This window comes from Triticum aestivum, chromosome 1B (genome assembly GCF_018294505.1).
Source record: "Triticum aestivum cultivar Chinese Spring chromosome 1B, IWGSC CS RefSeq v2.1, whole genome shotgun sequence".
NCBI lineage: Eukaryota > Viridiplantae > Streptophyta > Magnoliopsida > Poales > Poaceae > Triticum > Triticum aestivum.
In genome coordinates, this window is record NC_057795.1 from 342193248 (window position 1) to 342204317 (window position 11070).

Genomic DNA, 11070 nt, shown 5'->3' on the forward strand with positions numbered 1-11070 from the left:
GGTCGGATGTAGCATCTAAATTTTCCGGTCCCATCATCCGGACGGTAGCTCACGGCATGGATTTGCAGCACATAAGGCTGGTCATAGTGGGGAGTAACTTAGACTAATAACATACATATGTTACTAGTCTATGTTACTACCTTCATAGTGGGTAGTGTCATAAGTGTGGTAACATAGGTGCCTTCATTTATTACTTTGTAGACTCATTATGCATTGGAAACCGCTATGTGATGGTAACATATTATGTTACTCTATTTGCCTCTCTCCTCATTAACTACTTGCCACATCATCATTTTTGCTTATGTGGCATCTATGTTACTACCTATGTTACTCCCACTATGACCAGCCTAAGAGGGCATGGTGTCGTCGCCCCCGGCCGCCCCTTGCTGCCAAAATCGGGTGCGGCCGTGTCGGGAGAGAGGCCGACGCTGGCCCCCGTTCGCTTGCCGACTCCACGCTCACCACGGGTCACTGTCGCGCTGTCGTTCCCAACACCCCGGTGGCTGGCTGTGGCTGCAACATTTTTCTCAGCCGTCGTGTGCTGTTCATGGAGTGGAGTAAAAGAGAAGACGGTCGTGTGGTGGTACCGGCAGGCTTGCGGGCGTGGAGCCATGGATTGGGAGCACGCGGGATTCCGTGTGTGGCTGGAGAGCAAGATGAGAAGAGATAAGGCAGCAGTGCTATGGGTCCACAAAAACATGTGGTTGGGACAGTAGGAGGGAAGAACCAGCGCCATAGGATCTGTGGCGATCCGACGCAGCGTGCGCGTCCGGCCGAAGACTCGGCCGGTCCGCCGTTGTTAGACGTTTCCCTAAACAAAGTTGGGGCGAGCGAGGGTAGCGGGTAAAAAAGTTGCCTAGCCGGTACGAGAGTATTGGAGCTTGTGTACCTAACGAGAGCGACTGCATAACAAGACGCACAATCCGAAACACGGCTGTATTCTACACTCTCCCACTCCTACTGGTACGTACGGAGCATCTGCCCGCAAGTAAATCCACCCCGGCCGGAGAGGCGGTTAAGCGATAGCGATAACACATCGACCCGAGCGGCACCTCACGTTGTTCCTCCGCAGCCTTGTCGTCGGTTCCCTGTACACGCGCCACTTACCACGGGTCCGGCTCCACCTCCCTCACGCTTCCCGACGCATCCACGCCCGCCGCGGCACACGTGTCGCCGCCCCACCCCGGCGCGCGCTCCTCCTTCCCCCAGTCCGCGCATCCGGCACGCACGCACGGCACACTCGCCTCCCCATTCCTTCCCCTCCCTCCTCTCCTCCTCTTCAAAGACCACCACTCCTCCCTCCCTCCCCCGACGCCCACCCCGAGGCCAGGGATCCCGATGCAATCGCGGGCCGCAGTCGCCTAGCCGCCGCGAGGGCTCCACAGCGCGATCGAGGAGGGAGGGGGCTCCGCAGGCCGGGCGCCGCGAGGGCTAGCTGCGTGGCGCGTGCGCCGGGGTTGGATGAGAAGGGCGAGGGCGGCGGAGGAGGAGGAGGATGCGGAAGGCGTACAGGGACTCCCTCAAGGTGCTCGAAGCTGACATCCAGCACGCCAACACCCTGTAAGCACCCCCGATTCCGACGCCTCGCTCCTGAATTTCGCCCCAAATTTGCCTGCTCGCCGCCCGCTCTCCCCTTTGTCGGTGGGAGGGATCGGTCCATGGGTTTCCGTGGGGCTCGTGGGACGCCTCCAGCGTCCGCCGCGGCTGCGCAATGCGGCCTGGGAGATCGATCGACCGATCGATCGGTGGGTGGGTGGGTGAACCGCGCGTCGGCGCCTCCGGTTCGTCAGACGGAATTCATAGCGGCGGTTGGTCTGGCATGGCAGTCATTTAGACTAGCATTATTATCATTATCCGTGTGCCCACGGGCGGTGGAATGGTGGCAGATCAGCAGCGGGAGGAGGAAGAGATCACATGTGTTCCCCATGTCATATTAAAACACTCTGCCCCATGTGTTTGCGTTGTAAATTATACTAATCTTTTAGACGAAAAGGGGGAGGATTCAGGGCAAGGGAGTGGGATCTCTGACCGCAAGTGATCTATCTGACGTGCAGGGCGACTGAATTTCCGCGGGAGTACGATGGGGCGTGCCTGCAGATGCGGCTGTCGTTTAGCCCCGCCGCGCACATATTCCTCTTCCTGGTGCAGTGGACGGACTGCAGCCTCGCTGGGGCTCTCGGATTGATGAGGATCCTCATATACAAGGTTCTGTTGCTCGTTCAACCTCATCATGGCTGTTGGTTCGCTGCTCGTGCTTTAATGAGATTGTAGCTCGTCGTGCAGGTCTACGTCGATGGCACAACCACCATGTCGACCCATGAGAGGAAAGCCAGCATCAAGGAATTCTATGGTATGAGATGAGTTCCTTGTTACTTACTTACTTTAGCCGAAGGTCTGACTATGCTGCCTGTATACTGATTGTACTGTTTTATTGACTGGAATTGTTATACAGCTGTAATATTTCCTTCTTTGCTGCAACTGCAAAGAGGGATCACTGATATGGAGGACAAGAAGCAGAAGGCCGTGTGTATGGAGAGGTACAGAAGGAGAGATGAAGACGAAACAAGCAGCTTATCTGATGTTGATGCTGAGTGGGAGGAGGAATGTGGGATCTGCATGGAGATGAACAGCAAAGTTGTGTTGCCCAACTGCACACATGCGATGTGTCTCAGATGCTATCAGGACTGGTATGCACAAACTTTCAGCTTCTCCCCATGCGTTTCGTGTGATTGCATTTCAGTGGCGTATAACCCTCCCACACCCTACCAAACATTGAGGCGTTGATAATGTGGCTTTATAGATAGGTTTTCTCCTCTCTAGTGCCTCGTGTTATGTATGTTAGCTACACTCCCTATTATCCTTCTGTCGCATGGATGTCTCTTGAGAATAATGGAAGTTTACATTACACCCCACAAAACCAAACGTGGAGCTGTTTGTAGTGTTGACTTGTGGATAAGCTTATGCCTCATTTTCAGGTTGCTTCTCCACATTCCTGTTCTTATAGCCTTATACACAATATCAAGCCTTATAAATATGGCATCATTTTGATTTCGAATGGCTAAACAGAACAGGAATAATACTTTCTGAATGATGCAGCATTTTTTTTTATGTATCTCCATTACTATGGGTTCCATCGTACATTCCTGGAATGAGCAACACCCTACAAAGTGGATGTCCAATTTGCAAACTGCGGATAGTCTAAAAATGCATTGACTGACGACTTAAGACTTCCCTGAACTGTATTCTATTGTTCTTTGCTCTGAACAACATAACTCTGTATTTTATTGAGCACTGACTGTTCTCCTAGTTTTTGGTCCAGTTTGTGTACATGCTTTTTGTGCACCATGTGTGTAATCCAGACAGTGTGCTTTGTCAATTAATTAGGGATATGATAGTGTAGGCTTAGGTCGTACTTGCATTTACTTTAGCTGGCCATTCACTAGTTAGACGCTGTGTGGGTTCTGCAGATCAACGTAGTTTCATGTTTTTGAAAACGCTTATAGTGCCATGTGGTGATTCATGTGTTCACTGTATCAGTTTTTTAACAACTTCCACGTGGTGTTCCTACAACAGATATGATCTACTCCCTCCGTTCTTAAATATAAGTCTTTGTAGAGATTCTACTATGAACCACATACGGATGTATATAGATGCATTTGAATTGTAGATTCATTCATTTTGCTCCGTATGTAGTCTACCTAGTGGAATCTCTACAAAGACTTATACTCCCTCCGTCCGGAAATAGTTGTCATCAAAATGAATAAAAAGGGATGTATCTAGATGTATTTTAGTTCTAGATACATCCCTTTTTGTCTATTTTGATGACAAGTATTTTCGGACGGAGGGAGTATTTAGGAACGGAGGGAGTATTATCTTTTCTTGCAGCCCATGAATAGCTTATCTGGCAGCATAACATGGAATGTTCTCCTATACTTCTGGAGCTGCCATGTAGTTACGACCGTTACAACGTCTGTTTGTTGTTCCAAAACAATGCTTTAACAGAAAAATATTGTATATTGCAGGAACTCGAGGTCACAGTCCTGCCCATTCTGCCGCGACAACTTGAAGAAGACTGACCCTGGTGACTTGTGGATTTACGTCGAGGACGATGACGTGGTCGACATGGAGACGGTATCAAGAGAGAACCTCAGACGGCTGTTCATGTACATAAACAAGCTCCCTCTGATCGTGCCTGATGTCATCTTCAGTGTCTATGATTCCCACATAAAATGAATGGCGCGGCACTCCCTTATCAAAGTCCTCAGCCAAGTGCCCAGCTCCTTTTAATCTATTTCCGAAGCTCCCAAGCTCTCTGATTTCCATGCTTGTACTCAAGCTCTTCGAAATGCCTGAACTGTCGCATTTGTAGTCGCAAACCTTTTGTTTGTGCTTTAGGTCTTATATTTAGTGCGTACCTGCATGCTTAAGCTAAGCATATCCAGCCAGTTTGTATATATCTCACATGGCTCTGTTAATAGAGAACTGTAGCTTGCCCCAAATGGAGGCGGTGCTGTTTAATATCCTCCCATGTTTCCCCCCCTTTGTATAACTGTCTTCAGGTTTGAGCACTGAAGCTGGTACTTGCTCCTTAAGATTATTCTGCGCAGTTCGCATCAACTGTTCATGTTATAAAATTATATTGCTAAAGTTGTACCAAAGCTGGATCGGTTAATGCCTGTGAAATCGACATAACAGTGAGAAGTTGGCCCTTCAGCAACAATATTTGCATTGGGTAATATCTGTTAGTCTGAAACTGCAACATCATAAATGAGTAAAACATCCGCAGATTTTTATGAGATACTGTTATTCGAGGCCATTTGGAGCGCAGACATAAGCTCAGCTCTCATGTAAATTTAGAAGAAGAAGAAAACAATTTGAACTCAACAACCGCACAACCGGCGAAGTGAAGAAGCCTTGATGCTCCGATCCTGATGATTTCTAGAGATCCATGTACATCCGGTAAGCATTCCTCTGCGCGGAGTAGTAGCCCTCGATGGTGGCGTCGACCTGCAACCCGGCCTTCCGGTAAAGCGCCACCGCGGCCGTCCTCGCCGGGTCGACGTGGAGGGACACCCGCTGGACCCGCCTCCTCCGGCACCTGTCCACGGCGGCCTGCAGCAGCGCCTCGCCCAGGCCCTGCCTCCGGCAGCTCTCCTTCACTGCACGCACGCGCCAGGAATTCAGACCAAATTAAAGCTTCGACCGGGCAGGGTGATAAAATCAGTGCGAGGGTCTCACCGGCGAGTTTGGTGATGGAGGCGCAGAGGAAGGTGGTGCAGGTGTACATGGCGTACCCAGCGACCTCCTCGTCGTCGCCGACGCCGGACGTCGAGTAGATCAGGCCGGTGTTCCGGCGTTTGAGCTCGTCGTGGAACGAGCGCGCCAGCGACTCGTGCTTCGGGAAGATCCTCTTCTCCAGCCGCACGATGTCGTCGATAACGCGGCCGGCGCGCTCGTGCGAAGGGTCCAGCTCGAGGATCGTCGCTTCGGTCGCGGCCGCCGCCATAGCTCGTCACGGATGGGAGTGAACGTGGAGCTCTCTTTTGCAATTTGCCCCCGCTTCTTCCCCAATTAGAAAATCAGTAGACCTATAGCAGCAAAAAGGGAAATTGCTTGGACAGAACTACTCCCTCTGTCCCTAAATATAAGTCTTTGAAGAGATTTCACTATGGACTACATATGGAGCACCTAAATATAAGTCTTTGGAGAGATTTCACTATGGACTACATACGGAGCAAAATGAGTGAATCTACACTCTAAAATGCATCTACATGCATCCGTATGTGATTTATAGTGAAATCTCTCCAAAGACTTATATTTAGGAACGAAGGAAGTATATCAGTAATTTTGACAAGCAACTTGTGAACTTTTTTGTTTTTGAGAAACTTCAGAACATTGTTCATGTGTACCTCGTGGGTGAATTTGCAGAATCCGTGCGAGGTGTGGAAGTGGATCCTCTGACATGGGAGGAAAGTCACCTAAGCTACAATGCAAGCTAGTGTAAAATAAAAAAGAAAAGTCACGGATACTGTAGCGAACGTTGTATTATCTATTTAAGTAGGTATTGTACACAGTTACTGTTGGTAAATAAATTTAAAATTAATTTTATTACATCATAATTTGTTTGTATGTAATTTTTGCAAATGTATAAAGTAGATTAATAATTTGCAAATTGATTCAAGTCATTTTAGCGTTAATCATATGGAAGTGAAGGAGGAAAGTTAGAGAATTGTAGCTTAGATGATTTTCCTCCTTCATGTTAGAGGATCCACTTCCGCGAGGTGTACGGCGTGTCCGCCAGTTGATTCATCATTGTGACCTTCTCCATTTTTTTCATGAAAAGGATATTTATTGATCAAGGCATAAAGTTATGACAATCAGCAGCCACAATGCTAGTGATTTCCTCCGGGGCATTACACAACCAACAAGCAGTGTGTTCTTGCGATCTACTACCAGTAGAGCCAATGCTATGATCGGCTACATTACCTTCACGCTTAACCTTTTCTAACCGACAACAGTGATCTAATCTCCAAAATGTGACGTGCATGCATCGACCAGTCCTTTCTCGGCTTCTCGATCATCTAGATCGATTCAGCACAATCAGTTTTTACCGTGAAGTTGAGCTCCGTCCAGCTCAAGGCGAGGTAGATTCTTTTCCGGATTGCAGCAATCTCAGGCCTGAGGCGTATTGTTACAAAAATTTGACGATCTGATTGTTGCAAAAATAACCACTCAAGCATGGTCTCTGCTTGTGACCTTCTTTTGAGGGAAATAATTCGTATCTCATTTTAGAAAATCTATTATGATTTTCTTTTAGCATAACCGGTGCAAATGTCGTTGTTTTATATGCTAAGTATTGTTTTTATTTTCCAATGAGTGGTATCAAAGGAATCTCGCAGGCCTGGATTCTGGCAAAAAAAAAAGATATTTTTTTGGCAGGTGACCAAGAATCGGATAACGAGTGGTAACCAGGTCATTATGTCTTATGAGGCATGGGCCAGGTGATGGCAAATGTGTGTGGTGCGGACTTGACGAAAACTACGACGACATTCTCTTATGTATTATGGCGAGAATTGCATGGAGTGTGCTGAGGGAGGCTTTTGGTTGTGCATGGAATCCGTCCGGTTTCACGGACTTCTATCGCCTTGTTCAGGGATCAAGAGGGAAGGATCGTATGTTGGCTTGGGTGAAGTTCGGCGCGCTAGCTTGGATGCTATTGACAACCCATAATAAAGCGCTTATAGAAGGATAGTTGCTTCGGCATCCAACGGACTTGATGTACAAGCTGGTGGTGCTTTTGCACCCATGGAAGTTGTTGGCGAGACCCAAGGATCGGACGCAGGTAGATCAACTTATCACCAGGCTGCGTGCAAGATGCATTGAGTTACAACGACCTACGAGCAGGGACATCACCAACTGGGGAGCTGCCCACCCGCCTGTCGCTCGCTTTGAGTGGTCGTCTATCTATCTTTGTCATTTTGCAGGCACTGTGTAGCTATGCTTGGCCCTCGTGGTCGTGTGTCGTACTATCCTTTTTCTTCTTCAATGTTCCTCAAACATTTGTTGAACCTTGTAAGGGCCGCATTTTAAGGCCGGGCACGTGACTCTCTAAAAAGGTATAAAAATATACACCTTCACTTCAAAATTATAGTTTTTCCCTAAGTCACTCTTCTTGAAGTTTGATAAACTCTACATAAAAATATATTTGCATCCACATCAATGTAGTTTTGTTAGGTTTGGAATAAAAGATGATGTCATAGATATTAATATTTTATTTTTACACATTTGACCAAATACCGAGGAACTTTACAAGACAAAACTATACCTTGTATATATTTTTGAATGGTGGGAGTGTGTATGAGATCTTAGTTGATCACAGTTTTTATCTCATGCTAAGACATCAAACTATACATGTGCTATGAATATCCGAATTAAGGATATAGCGTAAAACGAATGCATATATAATGCCCAACAAGAGTAAGTTATGAATGTGCATTGAATTGTACCCTTTCAAAACAACTAGCATCAAATGACCACCTTTTTGTTGAATGGTATATGAGTTCTCTGGACCCGGAGCTTCACTAAGAAAAACGTTGGTGATAGTACGAAGCTCAAACAAGAAAAGAAAATTACATCTCAAACCATGTCATTTGCATGCCGGGAGGAGGGGGGGTCCTAAACAGAGAACGAAGAAACACAAACGGGTCCAAAACGCAGCTCTGGCACTACTTAGAACTACAGGACCACCACTACTCTATCTCCAACTACCGATGTTGCCGAAGATAGGATTAGTTGCCTCTACAACCTTGATACAATGCCCCCCTTTAAGCATAGTGGGCGGGAGGAAGAAAAGGAGTCGCTTCATAGATCCACCAGACCTTCCTTTGATCAGAATATTCGCCGGAGGGGCAATGAAAATCAACATGCGACTGGCAAGCCGACGGCGTTGCTCCACCACAAACATCGGAGAAGTAACATCAGCCTCCAATCGACTAGAGCATGAACTCCTCGTCTTCCTTTCTCTGTCCCCCTCACCTTGATGGCGACCCATGAACTGTTGGGGAACGTAGCAATAATTCAAAAATTTCCTATGTATCACCAAGATCAATCTAGGAGATTCTAGCAACAAGAGAGAGAGAGGATGTGCATCTTCATACCTTTGAAGATCGCTAAGCGGAAGCGTTACTAGAATGTGAATGATGGAGTCGTACTCGCGGCGATTCAAATCGCGGAAGATCCGATCTAACGCGAACGGACAGGGCCTCCATGTTCAACACACGTACAGCCCGGAGACGTCTCCTCCTTCTTGATCCAGCAAGGGGAGAGGAGAAGTTGAGGGAGAGCTCCGGCAGCACGATGGCGTGGTGGTGGAGCTTGCAGTTCTCCGGCAGGGCTTCGCCAAGCACTACGGAGGAGGAGGTGGTGTTGGAGAGGGGGAGGGCTGCACCAGGGGAAGGGTGCGGCAGCCCTCCCACCTCCCCTCTATTTATAGGGGCAAGGGAGAGGGGGGTCGGCCCCCCCCAGATGGATCTTGAGGGGGGCGGCGGCCAAGGGGGGAGGCTTGCCCCCCAAGCCAAGGGGGGGGCACCCCCTTTAGAGTTCCCCCCCAACCCTAGGCGCATGGGCCCTAGGAGGGTTTGGCGCCCAACCCACTTAGGGGCTGGTTCCCCTCCATATTCAGCCCATCGGGCCCTCCGGGGCAGGTGGACCCTCCTGGTGGACCCCCGGAACCCTTTCAGTGGTCCCAGTACAATAATGATAAACCCCCGAACACTTCCGGCGATCGAATAAGGACTTCCCATGTATAAATCTTCATCTCCGGACCATTCCGGAACTCCTCGTGATGTCCGGGATATCATCTGGGACTCGGAACAACATTTGGTAACCACATACTATTTCCCATAACAACTCTAGCGTCACCGAACCTTAAGTGTGTAGACCCTACGGGTTCGGGAATCATGCAGACATGACCGAGACATCTCTTTGGTCAATAACCAACAGCGGGATCTGGATACCCATGTTAGTTACCACATGTTCCACGATGATCACATCGGATGAACCACGATGTCGGGGATTCAATCAATCCTGTATACAATTCCCTTTGTCAATCGGTATGTTACTTGCCCGAGATTCGATCATCGCTATCCCAATACCTCATTCAATCTCGTTACCGACAAGTCTCTTTACTCGTTCTGTAATGCATGATCCCGTGACTAACTGCTTAGTCACATTGAGCTCATTATGATGATGCATTACTGAGTGGGCCCAGAGATACCTCTCCGTCATACGGAGTGACAAATCCCAGTCTCGATTCGTACCAACCCAACAGACACTTTCGGAGATACCTGTAGTGCACCTTTATAGCCACCCAGTTATGTTGTGACGTTTGGTACACCCAAAGCACTCCTACGGTATCCGGGAGTTACACGATCTCATGGTCTAAGGAAATGATACTTGACATTAGAAAAGCTCTAGCAAACAAACTACACGATCTTGTGCTATGCTTAGGATTAGGTCTTGTCCATCACATCATTCTCCTAATGATGTGATCCCGTTATCAATGACATCCAATGTCCATAGTCAGGAAACCATGACTATCTGTTGATCAACGAGCTAGTCAACTAGAGGCTCACTAGGGACATGTTGTGGTCTATGTATTCACACATGTATTACGGTTTTCGGTTAATACAATTATAGCATGAGCAATAGACAATTATCATGAACAAGGAAATATAATAATAACCATTTTATTATTGTCTCTAGGGCATATTTCCAACAGTCTCCCACTTGCACTAGAGTCAATAATCTAATTACATTGTGATGAATCGAACACCCATAGAGTCCTGGTGTTGATCATGTTTTGCTCGTGGAAGAGGTTTAGTCAACGGATCTGCGACATTCAGATCTGTATGCACTTTACAAATATCCATGTCTCCATCTTGAACATTTTCACAAATGGAGTTGAAGCGACGCTTGATATGCCTGGTCTTCTTGTGAAACCTGGGCTCCTTGGCAAGGGCAATAGCTCTAGTGTTGTCACAGAAGAGATTCATCGGGCCCGACGCATTGGGAATAACTCCTAGGTCAGTAATCAACTCCTTCATCCATATTGCTTCATGTGTTGCCTCTGAGGTTGCCATATACTCCGCTTCACGTGTAGATCCCGCCACGCTTTGCTTGCAACTGCACCAGCTGACTGCCCCACCATTCAAAATGTACACGTATCCGGTTTGTGACCTGGAGTCATCCAGATCTATGTCGAAGCTAGCATCGACGTAACCCTATATGATGAGCTCTTTGTCACCTCCATAAACGAGAAACATATCCTTAGTCCTTTTCAGGTACTTCAGAATATTCTTGACCGTTGTCCAGTGTTCCATGCCTGGATTACTTTGGTACCTCCCTACCAAACTTATCGCAAGGTTCACATCAGGTCTAGTACACAACATGGCATACATGATAGACCCTATGGCTGAGGCATAGGAGACGACACTCATCTTTTCTCTATCTTCTGCCGAGGTCGGGCATTGAGCCGTGCTCAATTTCACACCTTGCAAAATAGGCAAGAAC

The 11070-nt window shown here is 47.8% G+C and overlaps 2 protein-coding genes across 2 annotated transcripts; one reads left to right on the top strand and one right to left on the bottom strand.

Annotated features, from left to right (window-relative positions):
- Positions 1-1224: 1224 nt before the first annotated feature.
- On the top strand, positions 1225-4647 carry LOC123122972 (E3 ubiquitin-protein ligase AIRP2). Its single transcript, XM_044543364.1, has 5 exons — positions 1225-1560; positions 2055-2205; positions 2284-2350; positions 2453-2687; positions 4023-4647. The coding sequence occupies exons 1-5, from the start codon at positions 1496-1498 to the stop codon at positions 4231-4233; spliced, it is 729 nt and encodes a 242-aa protein (XP_044399299.1). The 5' UTR covers positions 1225-1495; the 3' UTR covers positions 4234-4647.
- A 17-nt stretch (positions 4648-4664) lies between these two features.
- Positions 4665-5573, bottom strand: LOC123122979 (uncharacterized protein YxbD). The gene is made up of 2 exons (XM_044543372.1): positions 5239-5573; positions 4665-5159 (listed from the first exon to the last, which is right to left on the bottom strand). Exons 1-2 carry the CDS (start codon positions 5504-5506, stop codon positions 4939-4941), a joined length of 489 nt encoding a protein of 162 aa, XP_044399307.1. The 5' UTR covers positions 5507-5573; the 3' UTR covers positions 4665-4938.
- Positions 5574-11070: the final 5497 nt, after the last annotated feature.

Bases quoted from the DNA above. Each gene is read 5' to 3' on its own strand.
- LOC123122972 (XM_044543364.1), top strand. From the start codon at position 1,496: ATGCGGAAGGCGTACAGGGACTCCCTCAAGGTGCTCGAAGCTGACATC. The intron at 1,561-2,054 runs GTAAGCACCCCC...TCTGACGTGCAG, and splicing joins ATCCAGCACGCCAACACCCT to GGCGACTGAATTTCCGCGGG. The intron at 2,351-2,452 runs GTATGAGATGAG...ATTGTTATACAG, and splicing joins CAGCATCAAGGAATTCTATG to CTGTAATATTTCCTTCTTTG.
- LOC123122979 (XM_044543372.1), bottom strand. From the start codon at position 5,506: ATGGCGGCGGCCGCGACCGAAGCGACGATCCTCGAGCTGGACCCTTCG. The intron at 5,160-5,238 runs GTGAGACCCTCG...GCGTGCGTGCAG, and splicing joins CTCCATCACCAAACTCGCCG to TGAAGGAGAGCTGCCGGAGG.